The 26,892-nt window shown below is 43.7% G+C and overlaps 1 protein-coding gene across 2 annotated transcripts in view; it reads right to left on the reverse strand.

Annotated features, from left to right (window-relative positions):
* Positions 1 to 671: 671 nt before the first annotated feature.
* Positions 672 to 26,892, reverse strand: part of CCDC9B (coiled-coil domain containing 9B) — a 67,642-nt gene continuing 41,421 nt past the window's right edge. For both annotated transcript variants that reach the window (XM_083507999.1, XM_083507998.1), the window contains exons 9-13: positions 20,484 to 20,537; positions 19,065 to 19,170; positions 13,157 to 13,214; positions 10,374 to 11,132; positions 672 to 5,383 (exon numbers count right to left, since the gene is read on the reverse strand). In XM_083507999.1, coding sequence (XP_083364125.1) covers positions 10,407 to 11,132; positions 13,157 to 13,214; positions 19,065 to 19,170; positions 20,484 to 20,537 — 944 coding nt within the window. In that variant the 3' untranslated portion in view covers positions 672 to 5,383; positions 10,374 to 10,406. The remainder of the gene's footprint in view (positions 5,384 to 10,373; positions 11,133 to 13,156; positions 13,215 to 19,064; positions 19,171 to 20,483; positions 20,538 to 26,892) is intronic.

Below are 26,892 nucleotides of genomic sequence, written 5' to 3' on the forward strand. Positions count from 1 at the left end.
TCTGCTTTGTATGCGCAAGGTCCCAGGTTCCCTCATTACGAGGATAATGTGAATTGGCTCTGAGACTCCTGAGGAGGGAGCCGCTCATTTTGTTTTGCTGAAAAGATGTTCTGGGTGGTGTTCTGTACAGCCACAACTATTTCTGGGAATGGAGAACACAGCTCCGTAAACATCAAGGAGTCAATCTTTGTTTTGAAAACTGTTGTTTACCTGCATTTTAGCGGAATATTTTATTTGTTCCTAACAATGTAGTTGGGGACGCGGGTGGTGCTGTGGGTTAAACCACAGAGCCTAGGGCTTACCGATCAGAAGGTCAGCCGTTCGAATCCCCGTGACGGGGTGAGCTCCCGTTGCTCGGTCCCTGCTCCTGCCAACCTAGCAGTTCAAAAGCACGTCAAAGTGCAAGTAGATAAATAGGTACCGCTCCAGCGGGAAGGTAAACAGCGTTTCTGTGTGCTGCTCTGGTTCGCCAGAAGCGGCTTAGTCATGCTGGCCACATGATCCAGAAGCTGTATGCCGGCTCCCTCGGCCAATAAAGCGAGATGAGGGCCGCAACCCCAGACTCAACCACGACTGGACCTAATGGTCAGGGGTCCCTTTACCTTTACCTAACAATGTAGTAGTTGCTAATCTCTCAAAACTCTCCCTAAGCATTTTTTAAGCCACGGAACTTTTCTTTACCTCAAACATTTATTTAACAAAAATAATCACGGTATTTCTTAATCATTTCACTCACCTCTCAAACATCACATTTAAATTCTGGAAAACAAGAATCAGTATCAAGGTTTTTTATATTTAAAAAGTGTCAATAAGCAGAGTTAATGCAGACCCTTCCATCGGTACTATTAACAGCGCAGTCTTAGACGGTGGACACATTTCCATTTACTCCAGTGCGCTCCCACCGATGGTGTTTGGAGCAGAGTACACATGCTGTTAGCCACAATCCATAGGTATCCTGTAGTTTATTGAGAAATACTGTTGTCTAATATCTGTTCCTTCAAACCAGCTTCCATCCAACTTGAAAATGTAAACTGAGGTGTGTCCGTTTGAGGTGGCTGTTGCACGTGTGCAGATGACAGCTTCAACGAAGAGACGTTCAGGGGGGTTGCGGGTGCAAGGCAACAAACAGGTATTGCACATTGAGTGAAGACATCCCTGCCCCCTCTCTGCTGTATACAGCAATGTAAAAACATGACTTGGGTGAGTGGGTAGAAATGGCCTTGCTGTGTTAAGCCACTAATGTGTACGTAGCCTTTAACTGATTTAATATCAATTCTCTCTTCAAAGGAAATGCTAGTTTTAAAATGGTAGGGCTGGCGGCAGGGGCAGAGAGAAAGGATCTCTAAGACAATTCTCAGGGAAAGCCTCAATAGACTGTTATAAAACTGTGCAGGTATGCATAAAGATTCTATACTTGGGAAGGACCAGTGTTTTTGATAAGGCACCATCCCATAGTGCTTTTTCATACATTTCATTGTTTTCACCTGCCCATATGTGTCTTACTGTTTTGCTGGATTTTACTTGATTTTGGTCTTCTGGGACAAAAGGCTGACTAACAGTTCCTCTTCCATAAGTGAACTTAAGTGGAACTTAATGGAGCTTATTATTAGGCTTGAGAATCTCTCTCTCTCTCTCTCTCTCTCTCTCTCTCTCTCTCTCTCTCTCTCTCTCTTTTTTTTTTTTACCAACAAGGCAACCTAGCAATTCAAGTTTTCCATACTTCACTATTAAGATGACTCACAATTATGCTGGAAGAACAACAGGTGGAAATCATGCTCAAAATTATGTTAAGTGATATATAAACAAATTCATTTTCTAACAACCAATACATACAAAAAGCATTTATGTGTGTTGCAGTCCCACTGAAAATCAGTGAGGATTGTGCTTATTTTCCTTTCAGTCATACCATGTGCCCTACATGGTGAAAAGTGGGATAATTATTTTTTTTTAAAAAAAGTTTCATAATCTGGTAATTTGTCTATATATATATTCACAAATAAATCAATGCTGAGTGTTATGAGACATAGGAATCAAATCTATTCAGGTTAAGAACTTCCAAACCTAAAAATCATTTATCATTACTCATTCGATCTGTTTGTTTCCAAAGGAGGCCAGTGTTGGCTCTCACAAATTCAAACTATTATTTTTACTGAAGCACATGCTAATTGCACAACACTCTCTGCTTTCTTGCTAACAGGCTGCCTTTGGGGCTGCAAACCCCTCCTGAACAGATTGTGAATTCTCCAGAATAGAAGCCATCTGAGTGCTTTCCATTTGAGTAAGTGGGAAAACCGAAACACATTTGCTAGTTGAATAATACCAAATGCAATGTTTTTCATTATTCTTGCCAAACGTAAAGCACAATTACTATTAGGGCTAGTAAGAGTTTGTTGCTGAGAAGCCAAGCAAATATCTCTGCATGCATACTCCAGATATGCTGCTTTGCTTCACTGAAAATACTGGGTCACTGGATAGCTATGGACATCCAGACATCTCTTGCAAAAAAAATGCAGAGCCCTTCTTTTGCACCCTCTCTCCCCAGTCACATAGTGGTCATAAATAACAATAGGTCTGCTGAAGGTAAGGATGTTCTAGCAGGTACGTCTTTTCTGAATGCTGGCATCACGGGGAGAACAATTCTAATGTGACAGATTTATGGTGCCGATACCTCTTTAACCCAGCAAAAATTAGAGAAAGCTTGTGTCTATCATGCTCCCTTGAAAGATGGAATTTCAACTGGGTGTAAGTTGTGTGTAATTCTGCACACTTGAACATTACCTTTTAGAATCGATCTAGTGAAAGAGAATTAATATTGTGTTTTACTCCTTACCAGTGCATCAGGGATACACTGTTGTGTAAGTCCCATATGACTGCTGTGCCCACAACATGGCGTTCTCTTCTGACCTATCAGACGCAAACAGCATCCACACACACCCTGAATAACACTTAATCTATTAATTTACTTTATATAATAATGGCATCTTTCATATTAAATTGTCACAAATTAAATTCCTTCTCCTTTCAAAGCCATCTAATTTGATTGCCGTTGCCACATCTGCTAGTAGTAGATTCCTTAGGTTAACTTTGTGCTGTACTTCCTTTTGTCTCTTCTGAATCTCCCATCATTTTGCCTTAGGGGATGCGTCTGAGTTCTAGTGTTATGAAAGTGGGAGGAAAAACTTACACCCACTTTCTGAACACAATGCATATTTTTATAAAACTATCCTATCCTACCCTGCCCTGCCTTACTTTCCTTTTTACTAAATTTAAAAGCCCCGGTTCAATGGAGGGGTTTCAGCACTAATATAATTTTAGTTGCCCTTTTCCAGCTCTGCAATATCCTCTTTGAGATGTGGGGCCAGAACTATGCAGAGTATTCCAAGCGGGCCCCATCATAAAATAGTTTGACATTGCAATACTGGCAGTTTTATTTTCAACCCCTTCCCTAATTGTCCCCAGCATGGATGTCACCTTTTCACAGCTGCTGTGAACTGGGTCAACATCTTCATTGCACAATCCACCATAACTTACATCCTTCCCCCCTCGTTAGTTTCCTTTTCCTTGGGCCCTGCCAAAACCTATGTAAAGTTAGGAATTCCCCCCCCCCCCCATCAGTATGCATCACTTTACACTTATGTATGTTGAACCAGATTTGCCATTTTAATGCACATTTACCCAGGTCAGACAAATTCTTCTGGAGCTCCTCGCAATCCCTTTTTGTTTTTACTGCCTTGAACAAAAATTGGTGTTGTCAGCAAACTTGGTCATTTCCCTGCTCACCCCTTACTCCAGATCACTTATGAGCAAGTTAAAAATTGATCTGGAGTCAGGTCCCGTTGTTTTCCTGGGAGAGGAGTGCTGAGCACATTCTTCGACATTATAATTGGAATCAATGAGCTGCAACGGTGTGTAACTTCAGCTGGATTGTGCCCATTGCATTTTTAGGGAGCCAGTCCATAATGCAGACATTTGCTGCTGGTGCTTGTAGTCGCCTCTGCCGGCCATTTCTCACACGTAGCTAGATTGTTTCACAAAACCCTGGTGCTCAAGTGCAATTGGCTCCTATCATATCCTAGAAGTGAGGAGACAATGCTTTGCAAACTTTGTTCTGCTTTATGGAATTATGCTGCAATACCATTTCCCAGGTACAGGGAATCCTGCAGGCCAGCAACTGAAATGACACGCAACTGGCATGGTCATCTCGGTGCTGTCTGGTCCACCTAATACTTATGTTTGCAATCCCCCAAACCTTTGAGTGCTTTCACAGGAGGTGCCAAAATTACTTTTTGGATTCCGTTCATCTCTGCTGTAACATCACAGTCATTTACAACATAACCACATACAAGAAACAAACAAACAAACGTATGTTTTTGCACATCTGGTTTCTCTTCCACCATGTTTTGATTTGGGAGTGAAGCCAAAATCAAGGAGTTCAGTCTGGATGTTTTGCTATTGGGAATGATAACGAATGTGAAGCCAAAATCAAGTTCAGTCTGGATGTTTTGCTATTGGGAATGATAACGATTTGCCTGTTTCCTTCATACACACATGACCATCAACTTTCCCTCTAGCCTCAAAGGGAGAGGCCAAGAGAACAGGCAGCAGCGAGAAGGAGCTGCCTCCTCTTAGAGCCAAAATACTTAGGAAGGGATTACTGTTTCCTGTATTAAATGAGGAAGTTAATGATAGTCACAGGTTCAAAACCAGGAAGGTTAAAGAGAGAAAGCATTCTAGAGAAACCTCAATGAACTTGTGGCCATCAGTTGTGTGGAACCTGTGACACCACTGGTCCCTTCTCATCATTCTGCCACACATGTGCAAAGCCACAACGCAGTCTTCCTGGCTGCTGGATCTACTATCTCCTCAGCCACCTCTATTGTTAAGAAAATGGTTTCTTCGTCATTGTCTCTAACTGGCCGAACATCCATAAAACTCAAGCCCAGCCAGAGGCTCTGTAAAGTTTGCCACTTGGTTTTGGAAGCAACAAAAGAGTAGATCCGTTGGCCAGTGTTGAGAAGAAAAAATAAGGGGAATTATCTTCAAAGCAAACCCAACTTATAAATATCATTAGTTATTCAGTAAAATAAAGTGCATACAGTAGACAACTCATGGCCCATCACATGCCCACAATATAAAGGGTAGGGGGGGAGTTAGGTACAAAATACAAGTGCCATGATTTCCTTTCCTTTCTCCTCAGGAGGCTGCTTGTAAGTAGGCCTTTTCTGTCCTTCGGCACTGAGTAGACAATTTCAGGGCACAAGTGGTTTCTAGACAGGTAAACGTCACCTGCAGGGGGAGGTGCCACTGGGAGCTGAAGGTCAGTGTCAGAGGGGGAGATTGTGCTCATCTTCTTTTGCAACCAGATTTGCTTTAGCAAGTTGTCCTGGAAAACAAACAAAAGCAACATCAGACGGGCCAGGAACTGCTGTGTGGCAAATTAAAGCTGCAGCAGGCCTCTCCTGTGAGCTACTCGCCCAGCTGAGAGTCTGTCCAGCACAAGTTGCTGATCACTGAGAGGTTCAGATGCCGTGAGGATGAGCACGCTGTAAACACCCCCTAATGGACAACTTGAACCTTTCTCATCTCCTCTCCCCACCCCCCACCCCCAAAAGTCAATTACTTGGCACAGGCTTAGTCAGTCATCAAGGAGCTGGTTTTATGTACTTGCTGTGATCCTATCTATAGAAGCTTAGTACCTGTGGAGGCTAGCCTATTAGGGTAAATGGGGCACAGCCCCACCAACGCCAGCCAGCCCCACTCACCTGCTTTCTTGCTTACAGCCAGTTCAGTAGGCTGTTTAGAGAAGTTTTTAATGTTTGATGTTTTATTGTGTTTTTAATGTTCTGTTGGGAGCTGCTCAGAGTGGCTGGGGTATATAATAATAATAATAATAATAATAATAATAATAATAATAACAACAACAACAACAACAACAACAACAACAACAACAATAATAATCTTCCTCCTCCACTTGGACACACTTTATCCCTTGCATCATAAGGACATTTCAAAAGGTTCTTTGTTAAGTGGTTTCCTCTGGGCTTCAGGGAAGTATAGTAAATACAAAGCTCATCTCCTTGTTTATTTTTTCCTGAAGCTGGCTGAAGGGAGAAGTCCCTGGCAGCAGGGCTCAGGATCTCCCCAAGCAATTGGACTGACTAGGGTGTGGCAGCCTATTATAATTCTTTCGAGGCAACTCCTACACAAAATGAGTGTTGGCAGGTAAGGAAAAGCTCCCCCCCCCCTGAAATCTGCCATGACCCCCCCCCCCAGTAAATACTTCTGGGAAGGCTGCAGTCCTATACCTTGCAGTACAGTCCATTCTGCTGTAAACACTGCAGATTATACTACAAATGGCTTAGCATTAAGAGGTATTAAAAAATGGGCCATGTAGCTGTCATTTCTATTCCATGATCTTTCTGTGCAAATTCTAAGAACCTCTTTTTTAAAACAAAAAACCAAAAAAAACCCCAGTTTCTAGCTATTCTATTATACCCACATCCTTTCAGATATAAGGGAGGAACGGAGCGGGGTGGAAGTTAACATTTCTATTGCCTAAGTTCCTGTGCTTTTAATCAGAAGAGGAATTCCGTGTACTGCTCAATAATGCCAACTCCTTCAGCATTGTCTTGCATTCTAAGACTGACCTCCGCAGCTCGCAAGACTTTGGCTGTACTGCTCTTGTTTACGTCAGGGGAGAACGCTGACGTCAGCACCCCACTGTGCTTTGGAAGTTTACCCCAGCTGTATTTTCTCTGGAGAGTCTGAAATTAATTGGTTTGATATAACTGAATGAAAAGCTTTTGTAGTTTGTTTCCTTTGTTGATTTCCCTGGCCCTCTTACTTTAAAATGGGGGCGGGGGGGGGAGTTTTGCAGGGGATTCTGGGCTTATGCTTTGGGTTATTGTCATTTTGAAGCAGAGGATGAGAGCAGCTATGGGACGATCACCACTAACTGACTGCTGATTCAGGACTTTAAATTGTGCTCTTATATCAAATATCCTTTTCTGCGTATACTGTAATGTTTTACTGTTGCTATGGCCATTGGCTAATGTGAATAAAGTTTTATCTATCTATGAGGATGATCAAGTTTTAAGATGCCAATTCATGTGAAGAAAGGCTAGAGGTACTGGCTGCACTTAGCCTCCAGCAGGATTTTCAAACTGACTCCGTTGGCCATGGAAGGTTGTCTGTCTGTCTGATGGGGAGAGGGCTTCCCACAGACACCTGGTTGGCCACTGAGGGAACAGGATGCTGGACTTAGATGGGCTATTGGCCTGATCCATGGGAAGGAAAACCATGGCAAAATGGGAAATGGAATGGAGTGGCTGGAATTGTGAACAGCAGCACTCCACACTGCAACATTCTTGTTGCAGATTTTACATGTAAATCTTTTGAAGCAATTATTGGGGGAGGAGCCGGACACCACAGGAAAGGAAAACCCACCATTTATCTACAGTAACCTGTTTATATCATAAAATTGGAAAGGGATTCCGAGAATCATCTTGTTGAACCTGCCCACCATGGGGTTTGAACCAGTGACCTCGAGATAAAGAGTCTCATGCTTTACCGACTGGGCTATCCCTTGCAAGGAGAGGATCCCTGTGCCTCAGCCCTTCCCTCCTTCTGTGCATATGCCTGAGAGTGAAAGACGAGCACTTCTCAATTTGTCTGCTGAGGGCAAGTGAGAAATGAAGTTTGTAGATGTGTGTACATCCAGGATATTTCTTATCGCTAAGTAAGAGGTTCTTTTGCCCCTTCTTGATCATGATGAGAATCTATATATTATTCTGCTGAATTTTAAGAACAAACATGACTTTCGAAAACATTCTCATTAGGGTTCTGGTGCCAACGGGGGCAGAGTGAAATGAACATTCTTGCAAGGTGGAATCTGCCTGGGGGGTGGTGGATTGCATCTTCCTCAAGGGAATAAGATGTGGGATAGATGAGTTTCAGAGCCTTTGCCAGCCCTACCTGAAGATGCCAGAGATTCATCCTAAGGCCTTCTTCTGATGAGTTATGTCCCTTCCACAAACGTCAGCCAGTGAGTGTCATGGCTGAGTGGGAGTTTGAGCTCAACGAGTAAGGATCTGCGGAATCCTAGTCTGACACTCGCAGTACCCCACACTGACCCTTCAGATTTCCTGAGTTCAGTGTGATTGCTCTGGCAGTGGTGGACACTGGCTCTCTCACCATGGGCATAGCCAAGGGGAGGGCAGGGAGGCACCTCCCCCCCCCCTAATCAAGTAAAACAATAGAAATACTTAACTGACCAATCACCTCTGTTCTGCCCCACCCCCCAACAAAAATCCTGGCCATGCCCATGGAGGCAGCTACCAGGGACAGATTCTAGCAAGCAGTTGAGGGATGGGTTGGTAGAAGATGAGGGCAAAAAAAGGCTCTTCCCTGCCTCTGTTTTGTCTGCTTCACCCATTACGTATTATCCGGAGTGTCTGTTAGTCTTTGCATATTATTTTATACAATGGCATGTATAAATGGTGATAAGGGTTGGAGGTAATGTTCTTTAGGCCTGGGGAAAATGCTTGGGCAGTTTTTGGAGGCAATCTTTATTCTGAATAAAAAAGCAGCATTTCCTTGTTCTCTGACAGAAATTGCATCAATGGATAAGATACCGGCTGCAAAGCATTAAAGTCACATGTTCCTGAGTTGTTCCCTTGGAGAAATGGGTCACAGCTAACAGCTCTATGTGTGAAATCTGTCACCGACATAAGGGCTCCACTGATGGATGGCAATATGAAGAAAGATGGTCTTACAACTTGACATGAAATGTGTGGGATGAGCAGGAACTTCAACATTCCACCAAGTCTTTTTTTTTTTAACCTAAGGCAATTTCAGATCATCAAGATAGACAAGTCTTGTTAATAAGTAATAGTGATTGATGGTGATGATGATAAAAAAGAAACTGCATGTTACAAGCAAAGGGGTTTGCTATAGTTTCTCACGTATGGTTCCTCTTAGCACCATTTCTTGCATCTGCAGATCAGAAGACCAGGACTAATATAAAATAAAATAAAATATAAAACACAAAAAGAATACTGCAAAGCTGTGTGTGTGTGTGTGTGTGTGTGTGTGTGTGTGTGTGTTAACAATTTGCACCGACATTGTTTTAACATGGGTTGTAAGTACACTAAACTGCTTTAACATTTCAAAAGCATGATTATTCGGCTCTTCGGAGGTTTACCTACGTTTGAAATATCATATGATCCATTTCAAAATCTGAGACTTCCTGTGTTATTTACTTAGATGCTGAATAGTCTTGTAGTGGGTGTAAATATTTGAACTTTTTTTTTAAAAAAAAATAAACATCTTTAAAATTAAATGGTAAATTCAATTTATTTATTTAGTTTTTGAAAAGGAAATCAAATTCTAACTTGACATTTGGCTCACTGGGACAGCCATGGGCAGCTTGCCATTTCCATGTTGCCTAAGGCCCCTGCTCTAACACTAGAGTAATCTCACAGCATTGGTTTGTGCATGGGGTTCTACTGCACTTTGGTTGCCCCATTCATTTCACTGGAGGGAGATTATTGTGTGTAAAAGAGTGCATGAAAAATCTTAGTTTAGCCATTTTACTCAACGTTTCTCAGCTTTGCTCTGTGGATATTGGTGGTTTTCTGGGAAGGAAACAGCTTGGAACAAGGTTGGGAATGGCAGCTGAATATGTTTGTTTGAAACCTAAAAGTCTGGAAAGTATAACCTGGAAGAAAAGACCTACCATACTGCATGCACTGCTGGAGAAGAGCATTCTGCTTCTCCAGGGGTTTTCCTTTTTACCCCCAACTAGATAATCTGAACAAATGAATGAATGGTCTTGATGATCTTTACTAGGATCACAGCAGGGTTGCCCAAGATTAAGACATGCAGCTTTGAAGAAGAGAGCTGCATTCTCATTACAGCTTGTAATCATTTGGAAGCTGGTTGTTGCTTACTATCTTCTGCTGTGAACCGTTTAGCAGCGTAATAACAGATTCATCCATGTAATGTTAGGATCTGTGCCTAGTAAGTGGGAATTGACCAACCTATAGAAAATGCAGCTTCCAAGAGTCATCACAATAATGCCTAGCTCTTCAACATAAAGTGGCCGGTCAAGTATGAGCTGTGCTCCTAAGGGACAAGGACTGAATCCACAAGGGGGTTCTCCTGTTTAAACCTCAGTGCAATGAATGAAAACAGTCCTACAAGTGCAAGAGCCAAGTATGATTCATTTCAGTAGGGGATGGGCAGGAGAACTTCTTGGATGGTGATGTCCCATCTTTTTAGGTGTAACTGAGCTACCAGGCTTGAGCTCTTGGGACAGAGCAGGCTAGAAATCTACATAAAACGCCAAGTGGAGGGGCTAGCATGGCACTCACCTTTGGCCTCTACGGAGCCCTGTGGGTTCGGTCTTAATCCTGTGCTTTGTTACTGCACGACTGGGGTTGGTCTTCTTCCTTGTTCCTCATTTGTGCCCCTTCCTGTGCATATTCATTCGTCGGGTCTGGAATTTCTTTACATGGAGGCCTGGACTCCTCCGTTCGAACAAGGCAGGCTGCAGTGTCACTTTCTTTCACAGGTATTATCTCCTTCTGGAGGCCACCAACTTGGTTCTCTTCTCCTTGTCCTACTGTGATCAGCCCTTGGCCTTCACCACCTCCTCCTTCCTTGTTCAACAGCTCACTACTGTTTCCTGCCTGCTCCCCACAAGGGTTCCGTTCACAATACACACTTTTGTCTAAGCCACCTTCATAGACTATGGAATTGATTTCTTGAAGGTCGCACCCAGAAGTCTGCACCACATTCCCAGGCACTCCCTGAGAAGAGCTGCTGTTCATATAGTTGCCCTTGGGAGACAAATCAGTCCCAGTTACTGACTTACTGAGTTTGAGATCTGCCCCGGTCTCATCCGCTCTGATTGCGGGAGACATGCCCTGGGTTAGGTACCTCTTGGCTTTTTCATTTGCACCCTGCTCTTCACCTGCAGATTGGTTCCATTCATCTCTTTGGGCTTGAGGCAAGGGAGCACTGTGTTCCGGGGGCTTTATATTATTCTCTAGGCCTGCTGGGAAGTTATGCTCCTTGACTGCTTCACTAGCCAGAGCTTGCTTTTTCAGTTGCTCGTTGCTCAAGGATCTCTAGAATGACAGAAGACAAAACTTTGCTTAGTTACGTATTACACAATTGACTTAAAGAAAGAACAGATTACCCTTACAAAGCTGTTGGTATCAGTAGCTGGCTGCCAGAGGTGACTAAAGTCTCCCTTTCACTAGTGAGAAAACTAAAGCACAGCTACTGAGACTTGTGGGTATAGAAGAAGAAGAGAAGAGTTTGGATTTGATATCCTGCTTTATCACTACCCTAAGGAGTCTAGGGCAGTATACAACTTCTCCTTCTCCTTCTCCTTCTCCTTCTCCTTCTCCTTCTCCTTCTCCTTCTCCTTCTCCTTCTCCTCCTCCTCCTCCTCCTCCTCCTCCTCCTCCTCCTCCTTCTCCTTCTGTGAGCTTACAACATAATCCTAACCATTCCTACTCAGAACTATACCCTGTTGAATTCAAAGGCAACATGGGGTTATAGAATTGCAGCCTTAGTTGTGATTTGGACCCGGTCCTAGCTCAGCACTCTAACTACTACACCACACTTGACGCAGGAAATGATTTGTCTGGCTCACATAATTCCTGTTTATAAGCAGTGCTGGGGCATGCAAACAACTGAGGCACAAATGGCCCTTTAAAAAAACCACCTAGCAACCAGAGTGGGAAAATGTACAGTACTTTAAAATATGCACAGTTCTTCATCGCAATGAAACAATTTATCATTTACACAAACATCTCCATATTAGGCCAAACCCTTCAAAATCAATTTGGCATATTTTGAAATACAGTGGTGCCCCGCAAGACGAATGCCTCGCAAGACGAAAAACTCGCTAGACGAAAGGGTTTTGCGTTTTTTGAGCTGCTTCGCAAGATGAATTTCCCTATGGGCTTGCTTCGCAAGACAAAAACGTCTTGCAAGTTTGTTTCCTTCTTCTTAACACCGTTAATAAGTTGCGACTTGACTTCGAGGAGCAACTCATAGAACACGGTGTGGTAGCCTTTTTTGAGGTTTTTGGTGATTTTTGAAGCTTTTCCAAAACTTTTCCGACACCGTGCTTCGCAAGACGAAAAATTCGCTAGACAAAAAAACTCGCGGAACGAATTAATTTCGTCTTGCGAGGCACCACTGTACACTGCATAGGATTTGGCCTATTAATGATTTATTATTGGAGAGACAGAATATATTATATACACAATATAACTGTTGTGACCTGGGACTGGGCAACGTTGAAGAAATTCCCAGGCCACTCTGGTAACACAGGGATCTTCCCTCATACTCATAAGCATTGGTTAAAGGATTAGCTTTTCTCACCTTCCCAGTGCAAGCTTCTGTGTGCCAAAGTAGAATGAAGCTGAAAAGTAGTATGAAGCTGAAAATCTTGGAGCAGTGACAGCAGAGTTCATAGGTACAACATAGCTACAACCCAATCCTTGAGGAGGATACAGGATTATTTCTTTCCCATCATGGGAGGGAAAGCAACTAGATGTGTTTCTGTGTGTGTATCTACATAAAAGCAGTGTGAGGGGAAAGAGTTAAGCATCTTCTTTCTCTCCTCCACCGCCTTACTCCAATCAGATCTGCAACCCCCTGTTAGATGCATTTCAATTCAAGAAACATAAACCTCCAGGAGCCTGGTCAGGCATTAGTGAGAATCTCATCCAGCTTGGCCCCCAGTTAATGGAAGACACTACCCTACTTTGATGAGTTAAGAACCAAGGGCTGTAGTTCTTCTGAATTAATGTAAAGCACAAGGCTTGGTGTTATTTTGTTTGGTAAGGCACTTCTGCTCAGTGGACCAAACCTGGCTTGCCAGGGTTGCCAACATCTCTCAGGAGGCTGTTTCCCCCAAAGCATGCCCACCTGAGGTGGCAAAGCTTGCTGATGAAACCAAATTGTCCAGGGTTGTTAAAACAAAAATGGTTTGCAAAGAGCTCCAAAAGGACAGGTGGGTGGTCCTACCCACCCATCACAGTTGGCCTGTAAGGATAGATGCTGATAAGGATCTGGCCCACAGAACCAGAAAAGGTTCCCCACTCCTGATCTAAGCAACACTCTATAGACTCACCTGCTTATCAGGTTCATCCTTTACAAAGGGCATTTCTTCACCTTCCTTGGCATCCCATCTGTAAAACATCACACACAAAATGAGGGTTGTCAAATGTTGATAGGACTCCCTTTTGGATAATAGCTGTTTTGCCTAATCTGGGAGCTCCGTCTCCTTGCAGAGCAGAGGGTGTTGAACACAACCCTAGAAAAGATTCCAAGTTTTCCACCAGTAACAACCAGTCATTAAGAAGAAAAGGTGAAGCATGTAACCACTGACTATCTACTATGATATCAGAGGATGAGGAGTATGAGTTGGGATTAAGTCTGTGTTCCTTGTTATTGTTTCTTTAAGCAGTTCTCAAAAACCAGGGAGTGAGAGCACAGGAGGTCTGCTCTTGCTCATGCTTGCCTCCGTTTTTGGAAACTGCCTATAAACCATGTTAGCTCTTGCGGCAATCCTTCTTATAAAGATGCTCAGATTGTCCAGATTCATCACAACATTTGCACTCGCAGCATCTAAAGAGCATATTCATCTTAATTCCAAAGGTTCATCAGAGGCCATTAATCTTTCACAAGCTGATTGTTAAAACTGTAATATAATAAAAACCATAAAATCAAATTTCTATTCCCAGACATTTGTCATTAGACTAACAGCATGTACCAGTGATTTATGAAGCTGTCTGCCACAGTTTGCGAACTAACACCAAGAGAAGGAATGTATTCCAGAGTATCTTCTACTTCACACACATAAAGCAAGTAACAGGTGAGTTGTTGCCTCTTTTCCTGACACAGACTCTATTAAAGTTTCTATTAAAATACTGTAGTACAAAATTTAGCAAAGCAATGTATACAGTATATTTACAGGGAGGTTATATTCTTCAGTATACAAGGGAAAATACAACTAATTGGAGTACATTTCCCAGGAAAGCAGAAATCCAAATGGTACAGTTTTTCCCAGTGTGCAGATGGAGTGATAGAGGAAAGTTCACCATCTTAGTTCATACTGACAAATTCAGGTTGCACAACTAAAGCTGAATTGCCTCTCCCTCCCCACTCAAATCGGACTTTGCAATAAGGAAAGTGACAGTAAAATGCAGTAGGAAATGTGGAATACCACTTGCTTGACACAATATTGCATCACCTCCCTGAGAACGCTCACTAAATGGCCCTCTTTGAACCTTCCCAGAAATGTTGTGCAACCAAATTGGGATGAATGCTCAATGGACAGGAGGTTTGGAAGGAATCTCCATTTATGTGTCAGACTTTGTCACTGTCAAGCCAATTTCTCTTCACAGGGAGATCACCTCATTCTTAGCTGGGGGTGCATGCAAGAATTATGTTGCATGCCACCCCAATCTCTGAGCGGTGCAAGTTTCCATGGGTTCCAGGTGCTTACCCAGGGTTCAGTTTTCTTGGAATGAGACGCAGTGGAGACTGTGGTGTCTTTAGGATATGTGGTTTATTTACACATATATACAACCTGAGCCTATGATAGAGGGGCTCACAGCATTAACATCCCAAGAGGGTCTTGCTTCTCCCATAGCCACAGCCTTTGATTCCACCAGAAAAAGGCATTGCTCTGAATCTCTGGCTTCCCAGCCTGTTGCTTCCAGCTTCTAGCTCACATCATGCCACTATCCACTCTGGCTTTTGTCTTTCTAACTACCAGCAAGTTTGTGCCATTTGGCATCTGGCACAGAGTCACTCCCTTTGTTTCCTTAATGACCCATTACCTCACCAGGAAACTAGCCTGGCTATTCCAGAAATTTGAATCTTTGCTCAGATTTTAACACTTGCTGGATCCAGGAATTAGAAGGGCGTACAGCCCCTCCCCCCCCCATTCATAACTGTTATTTCCCCTTCAGATATTTCCTAGCCATTGTGAACAGCAGCAGTTTAGAACTATTAGCCAATCTCCCAAACTATAGGGGGGAGTTGTTACTTGGCAACTTGGCTAGGACTGTTGTCAATCTCTAGCACTACTCCTGGATTCATTAAACCCCTTCTGTTTAAACCCCAATCTTACAGTACTGTATTAACACAGAACGAGGGCGTTGCTAATGCCCTTTAGAAAAAGAGATTAATGAACATGAAGCTGAGATTTTTCCTGTTCATTTGTTCCACTGGCAGCTGTTCTTTTGTACCTGTTTTCAGGTCACATGTGCATTACGATTTTTATATGAGTTCTAGCACCGTTGGTACCCACTCCGTGCTACGGACTTCAGTCATTAGTGTTTACATCACCATGCTGCCACTTCAGGTGTGTCAGCAGGTAGGTGGGTGGTTATAAAAAAATTAAATACACCTCATCAGCAGAGGTTGGTGGTGGAAGCAGCGGCACTGTTGGATACTGAGCAGCGCTGTTGCCACTACTCTGAACTCCTATGGGGAATTGCTATTCATACCACTCTAGGAGGTGGGCGGGAAACTGCCTTTCTGAAATAAATGCAATTTCACCACTGCTGGACAACACCTGTTGTTGGTATAGCACTGTAAGATGGGGCACTCGCAATCTTCTGCTGGAGGGTGAGCTCCACCTTGGTGTGCTTGGAGAAGCTGGGTTTGCAAATGACCTGATTCTGGTGCTGAAATTACACTCTCTGGGCTGGGAATTGTGTCTCCAGCAAGGGACTGTCCTAGGAACTGGATCCCAATGACTTCATTACACTTTCATGGGAGGGGGACAGTAGTATTTTATGGATGTGGCTATAACCTTGTATATATCTTATGGTAGCACTGAAGGTGGTTGCTCAGTGGGCATTGTGATTAGAGTTACCATTCTTCTCTTGCTCCTCACTGTTTACTTTATTACCAGACTCAATGGTCACTTCTTGCCTTCCAGCCTCAGCTTCTGCCCTGATGATTACAAGTGGGGAAGAACTGCTTTCCAAGTACTGCTACGGTGTTATCTAGTTCAGGGGTAGGCAACCTAAGGCCCAGGGGCCAGATGCAGCCCAATCGTCTTCTCAGTCCGGCCCGTGGCTGGTCCAGGAATCAGTGTGTTTTTCATGAGTAGAATGTGTCCTTTTATTTAAAAAGCATCTCTGGGTTATTTGTGGGGCATAGGAATTGTTTCATTCCCCCCCCCAAAAAAAAATATCGTCTGGCCCACCACATGGTCTGAGAGATGGTGGACCGGCCCACAGCTCCAAAAGGTTGCTGGCCCCTGATCTAGTTTATCAGGTTTCAGGGTAGGGGAGCGCAAGTCAAAGCTGATAAAAGAATAAGCCATTCATTACCCCTGATTTAACAAACCGTATCTATATTTTTTGGTTTGCCTGTGCTGTAGTGGTTGGTCTTACAGGTTTGCTTTGTTTTTCCACTCCAGTGGAGCTTTAAAATGCAAATGTAGCTGTATTTTCACCCTTTTCCTAAAGCATTTTTATGCTGCGAGAAACAAAAATGGCATAATTGCACCTAATTACAGACAGAAGCAATGCTACTTATTGGAAGAAGCAAGAGATTTAAGTTTGCTGTATGGGCAAGGGCTAAGTCTCAGGAACAATCTCATTTATAAAGGCAAGTCCAAACACACCAATTTAATTTGAAAGCTCTAACTCAAACACCAGCAAGGAATAAAAAAACAAGTGTGATTTGTGATACACACATAAAGTTGAGTAAGCAGACTATATTTAATGGGCCATAAAAGCCCAACAACAACATCTTTCTCCTGGAATAAGTTTCCTTTCTCATGCATAACAACTGCTTGCTTAATATGAGCGGCATATTCCCACTGTGGCCGTGGAAATACTGTGCTTCTTTGCAGTTGTGTTACTGTCCATATGTGGACAATTCTGAGATGAAAAACCATAGGAGACAAATGGCAATGTGCCAAGGGCACTTTTAAGAGCAATTCTGATATTCTGGACTAGATTTTAATGGAATTTAGGATAGGAGGAATCTAATCATACTTGCATGGAATTTCTGTTCATTTGCGGATTCTGTTATAGTCTCATTTTAAAAGGCACAATTTGTGCATATATATATACTGTCGTCTCCCCCCCCCCAGTGTAATTGCCCTGATAATGCCACACCATCTTTGATGTACATCTATAGACCAAATAAACAGAAACTGCTTCTATCAATAGTGTGATCTAATAGCTAGAAAATTCCAAAAAGAGTAAGTCAAATTCTAGCTTCTTGTCTTGGCACTAAGGATATGTTTGTGGGGTGGGGCAAGGGGGCGGGAGGGGAGGCTTTCTTTAATCACAGGTGCAGGAGGATTTTCACTAAGATCACAGTAGAAGAGTTTGGATTTGATATCCTGCTTTATCACTACCCGAAGGAGTCTCAAAGCGGCTAACATTCTCCTTTCCCTTCCTCCCCCACAACAAACACTCTGTGGGGCTGAGAGACTTTAGAGAAGTGTGACTATCCCAAAATCACCCAGCAGCTGCATGTGGAGGAGTGGAGACATGAACCCGGTTCACCAGATTACAAGTCCACCACTCTTAACCACTACACTACACTGGCTCTCCAGTACTGTAGTGTACTGGAGAAATAAAGTTTAACACTTTCCTACCCAGCCACAATCCTGACGAAAATTATGCAGCTAGGGGGGAAAAACCTCCTATTGGCACTATTCTAGCCCCCACCGGGGCAGACTAACAAAGAATTACTCATGCAATTGAACTCATTTTCAGTATAGTCTGGAAAAAGAAAACATGATTTGTTGCAACTATCTTCCTGGAGTCATTGCCTTTGGGTATTCATGTGCATTTTCCTTAGTGATGCAATCTATTCTTGAAACAGTTTATTCATGATACTGCCCCCCACCCCCCGAAAGGGACTGTAATTGGTAAGTTTTAAAGGGGGGAAGTCCTTGTCCACTGAAAGTCAAATTTTTGAATGGATGGCAAGAGCTTTGAGATCAGCAACCAATCAAACAGTACATGAGCTGGAGATGGTGGCAGTGGGTATGAAGATGGGCTGTGCATTATGACACTAGGAACACTGTTCTGCAAATACCGTATTTTTTGCTCTATAAGACTCACTTTTTCCCTCCTAAAAAGTACGGGGAAATGTGTGTGCATCCCATGGAGCGAATGCAGGCTGCGCAGCTATCCCAGAAGCCAGAACAGCAAGAGGGATTGCTGCTTTCACTGTACAGTGTTCCCTCTTGTTGTTCTGGCTTCTGAGATTCAGAATATTTTTTTTCTTGTTTTCCTTCTCCAAAAACTAGGTGTGTCTTGTGGTCTGGTGCGTCTTATAGAGTGAAAAATACGGTAGTTCGTTTCAGTTTATTTGTGAAATGTGCAACATAGTTGGATGAGATTTGATTCCAAGAGTAAACCTCACTGAATTCAACAGCACTTACTTCAGAATACACATGGTTAGGATGGCACTGTAATAAGTAACGAAGTCTTCACTTTTCTTAAGAATTGGGAGTAGTAGTCTCCATTAGCATTTTGTGTTACTGACGTCTCCCTTTCAACAAACCACTGAAATGGAGCAAATGGCAATTTGTGGAAAACCTCAATTGCCATTTCTTGCACCTCTGCTTTATAGAGCGAGTTTTTGTGGGGAACAGTCTAGGGTGGGGAAAAAGAACACTTGGATACGGAGCTTTGAAGCGTGGGCCTGAGCTTGGAAAGGATGGGGCAAAAGGTAAGGGTGGACAAGGCTGTCATATGACTTGGTTTTCCCAGACATTACCGGGATTTCAAAGGTGGAATTGACATGGGGGGATTTCTGAAAGGTGGTGCTTTGTCCTGGATCTTAGGCAAGTCAATAGAAAAATTGGGTTTTCCTTAAAGAAGCTGAACAACTTGGGGGTTTCTGTGAAAAAGCTCAACAAATTTCAGGATGTCCTGGTTTTTACTTTTTGAAATATGGCAACCCGAAGTGGCCTGAGTGGAGATGCTCATTTTGGCTGAGCAGGTCTCCCACCAGAGGCAGTGAAGTCCCATTGAAAGTTGCTCCCTTACCTTCTGGCTCTGCCTGTTAGTCTGTCCTTCCCTCTGGCTTTACTGCTCACTACTGGCAATGTTCTGGCCGCAGACTCACTGGTGCTTCTTCTGTGCTGACCTACACCTAAAAGAAAAACACCATGAGCCAAGGCTAGCCAGTCCAGCACCAGGCCACAATACGTCACAGTTCTGACCTCCATGGCTAAAGAAGGGTCCAGCAGCCATGAGGACTGAAAGTGGAAGTGCTACAGAATCCTTGGATGGTATCCAATGAAACAGTTACATTGCACAGCTAAAGCATTTTGCTCTAGTGTAACCTCCCCACCTTTTTCTCTCCCTGTGCACCTCTGTTCCAGGGGTTCCCCCTACTCTCTGGAGCAGATTGAGGGGGGAGCATGGGATGAGGAGAAGGTCGAGAAGTTAGGTTGTTCAGCTGAACGTCATTGCACTGACCTGTTTAGTTGGATGTCACCCATGCAGTTAGCCAGGGACGAGGGGATTGCACTGGGAAAGATAAAAGTGTCCACTTTTATGGGGTTCCAGGATTTTGGTCTGAAGGCGTGTGCCACTCAGCAAGCTTGCTGAAGTTAAGCTGGTCTGGATCTGGTCAGTGTATAGGTGGGAGATTGCCTGGCTCTTCATAGCAGGGAGAGGGGGAGGCAGGCTGGCTAGAAATATCTAAGCAAACTTCCAAAATCAAACAGTGGGGGTGTTTTTTGTGAGCCTTCCTGTCCTGATTCAGTTATTTCCTTGCTTGCTTCTTTGGTTATCCAAATACCACTCTTCCCCCACCCCTTGTGCCATCTCTGTATGCTATTCAGCCACGAAGTCCATGGAACTTCCTGGTGCAGTCCTCTTCTTCAACTATTCCCAGAATGCTCCCTGGTTGCAAAGCTTTGGTTCACATGTCTGGAAACTAGAACCCCTGCAATGTGCCCACTCTGATTGTCCTATATGGAATCATTCCCAGCCTGCCTCTAGCATACAGCATTTCTGCTCTGCTTCTCGTCTGCTTTGTCCTTGGCTGTTAGCCAGCAGTGTGCCCTCTTTGCAAGGAAAGAGACAGTATAGGGTCGATGAATCTTGCTTTGGGGGGAGGGGGATTTCAGTTCTCCTTTACTTCAGTCTCCCAAATATTCCCATCGAGCTGTGATGTCACAGAAAGGTGCAAGAAATAGCAGCAGCAGTATAGCAATGGAAGGAAGCACAAACCCACAGAAATATTCGCAATTAGCATCTGAAGGTCAGGGAAAGTTGTATGATATCCAGGGCCTCGACAATTGCAACATTAACTCTGGGCCTTGAGTGATGGCAAGATGGTCTTGGGGGCAAAAACTTCCTATCTAGGAAATGTTTTTGTGATACTTCTGACATGGAAAAGAAAGCCAGCATTTACATTATGGCTGAACTGAACTCAGCCCTGTTCCTGAGACTTACTTTTTCCTTCAGAAGGCAAGGATCGGTGCTGGGACTTCTTCGCATTTCTTCCTCCTTGAAAGGACAAAGCATGTAACAGAGCAGGATCATGTAACAACAAATTCCATCCCCCAGCAGCAAGAGCAGCAGCAGAGCACAGAACAGATTGCCTAATTTGACGTAAAAACAGTTTGCACATCTAGGAAAGGGAAGATCAGGTGATTCATCAGCTAATATAAAAATCTGTACATTGGTGAAAAGGGAACCGAGAAAGCAGCTAGTATAGTGAGCTTTTTTTTAGAAATCTATGTGCCGGTTGAAATCTTCAACATTTATTGGAAAGTTGCTTCCAAATATATTTTGTTTTGTGAATCGGAACATGGATTTTGATTTCTATCTGCCTTGCTTAGAGGCATTGTCTTCAGTCTCTTTTCTAACCCCCACCCCAAGATAGAAACTTTCCAATTTTCACAGTGGTCAGAGTCTTATTACAAAGGCAGACAGTGGATTTTGACCTAGTCAATATAGGCAATTAGAGTGTCCCTTCTGGTGAATGCAGAGTTCGGGGATGGAGTTCTGGGGAACATCTCAAGAGAATACCATGAAGCACACATGAGAGCCCTAAGAAGCAAGCTGTGCTCTGACTTTTCCTTTATGGTACAGAACAAAAATTATTGTTTTATTTGCACTTTAATGCTGGTGAGGCATCAGGCATAAGCCTGCATTTTATTAATGTTTGATCAGGACTTGTATATTAGAGAGAGCCTAAAAGATTTTCAAATGTTTCAATGCCAGGCAGAGAAAACCTTGGCCATTCTCCTAAGACAAGGGGCCCCCTTTTTGATTGATAGCAGAAAACAATTCTCAAAGTCATAAAAGCTGAAATTACAGACTAAAAGCAGGACATTGACCCTACATGTTACAGAAGATAACAAAGGCAGAGATAAATATAATTAGGAATGGGCAAATAGTAAAATGATACCATGGGCCTCTCTTAAAACCTTGAGCTGTATTTTCTAAGGCCAGAGGTAAATGGGAGAAAAAAACATCTAGCTGGGAAGTCTTTTTAAAGCATCTAGCTGGGAAGTCTTTTTAAAGCTGTTTCTTCCTTAAACAGATAATGGGAAAAGCAGCTTGCTAAAGGGGGGGGATGTGAACTGAAGAGCCTTCTTTTGAAACTGTTTTAAACTGAGTCCTTTTCTTTCTTTCTCCCTCTACTTTAAAAAGGCCTTATTCCTTTTAAGAGGCTATCTGTGTTGTGTATTAAATATGTTGGCTTAAATGTAATTATGCAAAGGATTTAACAAATGCTAGAAGAGTTGTATTTATCTTGAAATTAAGTCAGCCACCAGTCCAGCCTCTTGCCAGACAAGAAGACGCCATCAAATGCTGTCCTGATATATTAGCTGCCAGACATTTGTTTAGAAACCTTCAAATGAAGGATATCTTTCAATGTTGATGTGAAACTCAAGATCCTTGACATATGTTTAAGATAAAAATTTAAGATTAACCATTTGTTTTAGAAGGCAATAGGGCAGGGAGGGCAAGAGGTGAGCTGGTAATTAAGATTCCTTGTTGAGACACATGTAAGATATATTACTACTTATTTGTCATTTATAGATGTAACAATATATAGCTGTTTGTGTTCCTTATAAGGACAGAAGGATATGGGTGTATCTTTTTGTGATTGGTTATAGCAATCAGCCAATAGGAAATCCAACCAGGCTGATTGGACAGAGGCAGCCCAAGGAGGAGCAAAGGGGGCTGGATTAAGGGAATATAAGTGCTGGCCATAATGGCAGGAGGCCAGGCCAGAGCTTGGTAACCATATACCACTGTGCCTCTCATTTATTTGTCTGACAAATAAATAATTATTTTAAATTCTCTATTGCTGCGTTGAATATTTCATTCCAGCTAAGCGTTAACCACAAGCAGGGTGCTACATTTTATGGTGCCCTGTGACTCGGATAAGTGGTCTGCTGGAACGCAGCCCCTTCGCTCTACTGAGCAGGGTACAAGAGAGAGGATCTCTAAACTGCTTACCCAAGCGCGCACTGGTAAATTTTTCCAGGGGGAACGCAGAAGTCTCGTCTGTCTGATACCCTGCTCACTGGCGGCGACGGACCGGGGGGAAACGGAACCAACCAGGGGTAAGTGCACAAAGGGATTTTTGGCCCTCCAATTAATTGGGAGGAAGAGAAGTCTTGATCAAACTTCTGCGTCTCAGTAAGTGGGAACTGAGTACGCTAGGTGGTTGGGTATATCAGATGGTGGTCTGGTGGGGGAAAAGGGGAAGTTGGGAGGTAGTGTGTGGTGAAGTATCCAGCGCATTGTATGTGTGAGAAAGTACAGAGCAATCTGTAGCTGACCTGAGTGTGGAGTGGGTAGTACTTCGGTTCCCAGTGAGGCGACTCCATCTGGGCAAGAAACCCCACGAAGCGTGTGTGTGAGTGACTGAGTGGATACTTCACAGGGCCATACAATGGGAGTTGGGGGTTCAAAAGGGGAAAATACACCTCTTGAATGTATGTTAAATAATTTTAAGAAAGCCTTCTCAGGGGCGTATGGAGTCAAAATGACGCCAGAGCGCCTGAGAACGTTATGTGAATTAGAGTGGCCAAAGCAAAATACTGGATGGCCATCTCAGGGAACTTTTGATATAAATTTAGTAAGCAAACTTTGGTCTAACATCGCCAAAGAAATTGGAGGGTGCCCAGAACAATTTTCATATATAGATTCCTGGCTGAGCACATTAAATAAAAATCCTCCATGGATAAGGGAATGCAAAGTCCAACGATGCAAATTATTGGCTGTAAAAGCCGAAGCCAGGAAAGGAATCTTGCCAAATAAACTCAAACCCATTTTTGAGGGACCAGAGGAAGAGCTGCTTCCACCTCCACCCTATGCTCCACATCGAAGGGAGCCTAATCCAAACACTCCACCAGTTGTAACCCCAAGGCAAGAAAGTGGAATGAATAATGGGGCTGGAGTCACAGAACTTGATTCCTTGATAGATTATGATAAATATCTTCAGGAGGCATTGGAGGCCTATAATAAAGCCCAAGCAGAAGTGGTTATTCCATCTGTGAGTCCCAGTAGAACTCCATCTGCAGTCTCTTTTAGTGAAACAACTGATTGCCTACCCCAAACTCCTGTACATCCAAGTCCTAGAGAATTATTACAGAAGTTACAGGGAGACCTTAATCGGTCAGCAAGCAATACAGCCAGGCGTATAAAGCTGCTAAAAGAACGCCTTGGGACAAATACCATCCCCTATGATTTGAGGCCCCTAGAGCAAAGCGAAGAGAAAGATCACGTAGTAGCCCCTCTCAGAAGAGTATTTGATGCACTTGAGGAGCCTGTGCTGGTTAACGGGCTACCTGGACCAAGGCCACCTCGAACTTCGACCCTGCAATATATTCCATTCACGACTACAGATCTGATGAATTGGAAAACACACACCCCATCTTTCGCAGAAAAACCTCAGGCTATGATGGACTTGGTGACTTCAATAATAAATACTCATAGTCCTACTTGGACAGATTGCCGCCAGCTCCTGAATACTCTGTTCACCACTGAGGAAAGGAGAGACATAATTGAAAAGGCACAGATATATTTGCGTGAGCAGGCCAGAGTGGGAAATATTTTTAATATTGACCGTCATCTCCAAGACAACTTTCCCTTGGAAGATCCTAATTGGGATCCAAACAATGTAATTCACCTGGCCAGACTTACCACCTACCGCCAGACGCTTGTGCAAGGTATCCGCAGGGCATGCCAGAAGCCCACTAATATGTCTAAAGTCTCAGAAGTAGAACAGAAACCAAATGAGAGTCCAGGAGACTTTTTAGAGAGGCTGCAAGAAGCCTATCGTATATGGACTCCTTTTGACCCTGAAGCCCCTGAAAACAGCAGAATGATTACTGCTACATTTGTGGCCCAGTGCGCTTCTGACATTCGTAAGAAAATTCAGAAATCAGAAGGATGGGAAGGGATGCTGATGAGCCAAATTATGGCCATTGCACGCCGAGTTTATCGGAATAGGGATGAGGCTGAGAAACAAGAGAAGAAGAAGTGGCAGAAGGAAAAGATGGTAATGCTAGCCACAGCAGTAAAGCAAGACTACCGCCCCTTAAATGGAGGAAGAGGGCGGGGAAGGAATCCACCACTGGGAAGGAATCAATGTGCAAATTGCAAGAAGGAGGGTCATTGGAAGCGGGAGTGTCCTGAACCCCTGAGGTTGGAAGAAGTACGCCCAGGCCCAGGCCCAGGCCCAGGCCCAGGCCCAGGCTCCGGCCCAAGAAACCAGGGACGGGGACGGGGAATGATTCGAGATGGAAGATATCAGAGACCTGGGCAAGGACGGAGTAGGGACAATGTCATTGGACTGGCAGAGGAGGATTTTACCCAAGACTAGGAAAGACCGGACTCCATAAAGTTAGGCTTCCAGGAGCCCACGGTCACGATCCAATTAGGAAGCCATTAAATAGACTTTATGATTGATACTGGGGCTGAATACTCAGTACTCCCAGAACTATTGCAGAAAAAGGCATCCAAAAGTGTAGTCATTAAAAGTGCCACTGGTCAGTCAGCTAAGAGGTCTTTCCTCCAACCTTTGGAATGCCAGATTGGGGGACATCGTTTAACCCATCAGTTTTTGTATATACCTGAGTGTCCAATACCTCTCTTAGGTAGAGATATGCTGTCCAAATTGCAGGCCCAAATCACCTTCACTCCTCGAGGTCCAGAAATGAAACTGCCATCAAAGGCAGCAGGAATAATTTCCCTCTCAGTACCTAAGGAACAATCATGGCGCCTAATGTCAGCCCTGCAAGTCCAACCTACATTGGATACAGAGTTAAACAAGCTCCTCCGAACTCTACAGGTGCCACCAGGAGTATGGGCCGAAAATAGCCCACCAGGAATGGCCAAGAATATAGCTCCAATTGTAGTAACCTTAAAACCTATGGCTACCCCTGTATCTGTAAAGCAATATCCTTTACCCCGGCGAGCAGCAGAGGGCATCCAGAAACATTTGGACCGCCTATTAAAATATGGTCTGCTTAAGCCCTGCCAATCAGAATGGAACACACCCCTTTTGCCTGTTCGAAAACCTGGGACAGATGAATACAGGCCAGTGCAGGACTTGAGGCTCGTAAACCAGGCTATCGAGACCTTGCACCCAAATGTACCAAACCCATACACCCTGCTGAGTTTGATCCCACCAGAAGCAACATTTTTTACTGTATTGGACTTGAAAGATGCATTCTTCTGTTGCCGGCTGGCACCACAGAGCCAACCTATATTTGCCTTCCAGTGGGAAGACCCTTTAACAGGAACAAAAGGCCAGCTAACTTGGACGAGATTGCCCCAGGGATTCAAAAATTCCCCAACTTTATTTGGCACTGCCTTGGCGAAGGATCTAACAAGTTACCCCTCAATACCTGGAGAAAAGGTGGTTCTGCAATATGTAGATGACCTTATACTAGCAGCAAAGGATTTTGATACCTGTAAAGAAGGTACAGAGGAACTGCTCCACTTGCTCTGGCAAGCTGGCTACCGAGTTTCCCAGAAAAAGGCACAGTTATGTTTAGAAAAGGTCAAATATTTGGGCTTTGACATCTCACACCAACAACGAGCATTGAGGCCAGAGAGGAAAGAAGCTATTTGCCTTATCAAGGAACCTACCACAAGGAAACAACTTAGAGGATTCCTGGGAACAGCAGGGTTTTGTAGACTATGGATACCTGATTTCAGCAGTCTGGCCAAACCCTTACATGAAAGCACTCGAGGTGCAGAAAAGGACCCATTTGTATGGGGACCTGAGCAGCAACAAGCCTTTTTAGTTATCAAACAACGACTTATGGAGGCCCCAGCCCTTGGACTGCCTAATTCGGAAAAACCCTTTCAGCTGTATGTACATGAACAGAATGGGATTGCAGCGGCAGTCCTGACCCAGAGATTAGGAAGTTGGAACCGTCCAGTAGCTTATTTGTCAAAACAATTGGACTCAGTAGCAAAAGGATGGCCTCCATGCCTAAGGGCAGTAGCGGCCACTGCAAGCCTTGTCAAAGAAGCTGATAAATTTACCTTCGGCCAGACGATGTATGTGAATGTACCTCATGCTGTTCTGACACTCATGGAATATAAGGGTAGTTATTGGCTAACGAACCCAAGGATGGCTAGGTACCAAGGCCTATTGTGTGAAAATCCCAGGATTCATCTACGAGTAGTGAATATGCTCAATCCAGCGACTTTGCTGCCCCTACCAGAGGTAGATGATGAAGAATCACATGATTGTCTCCAAATAATGGATGAAGTTTATTCCAGTAGACCCGATCTGAAAGATGAACCATTGAAAAATCCAGATGTTGTATATTATACTGATGGTAGCAGTTACCTGCATGAAGGTGCCAGACGAGCAGGATAT

This window comes from Podarcis liolepis, assembly GCF_965112155.1.
Source record: "Podarcis liolepis genome assembly, chromosome: 1".
Classification (NCBI taxonomy): domain Eukaryota; kingdom Metazoa; phylum Chordata; class Lepidosauria; order Squamata; family Lacertidae; genus Podarcis; species Podarcis liolepis.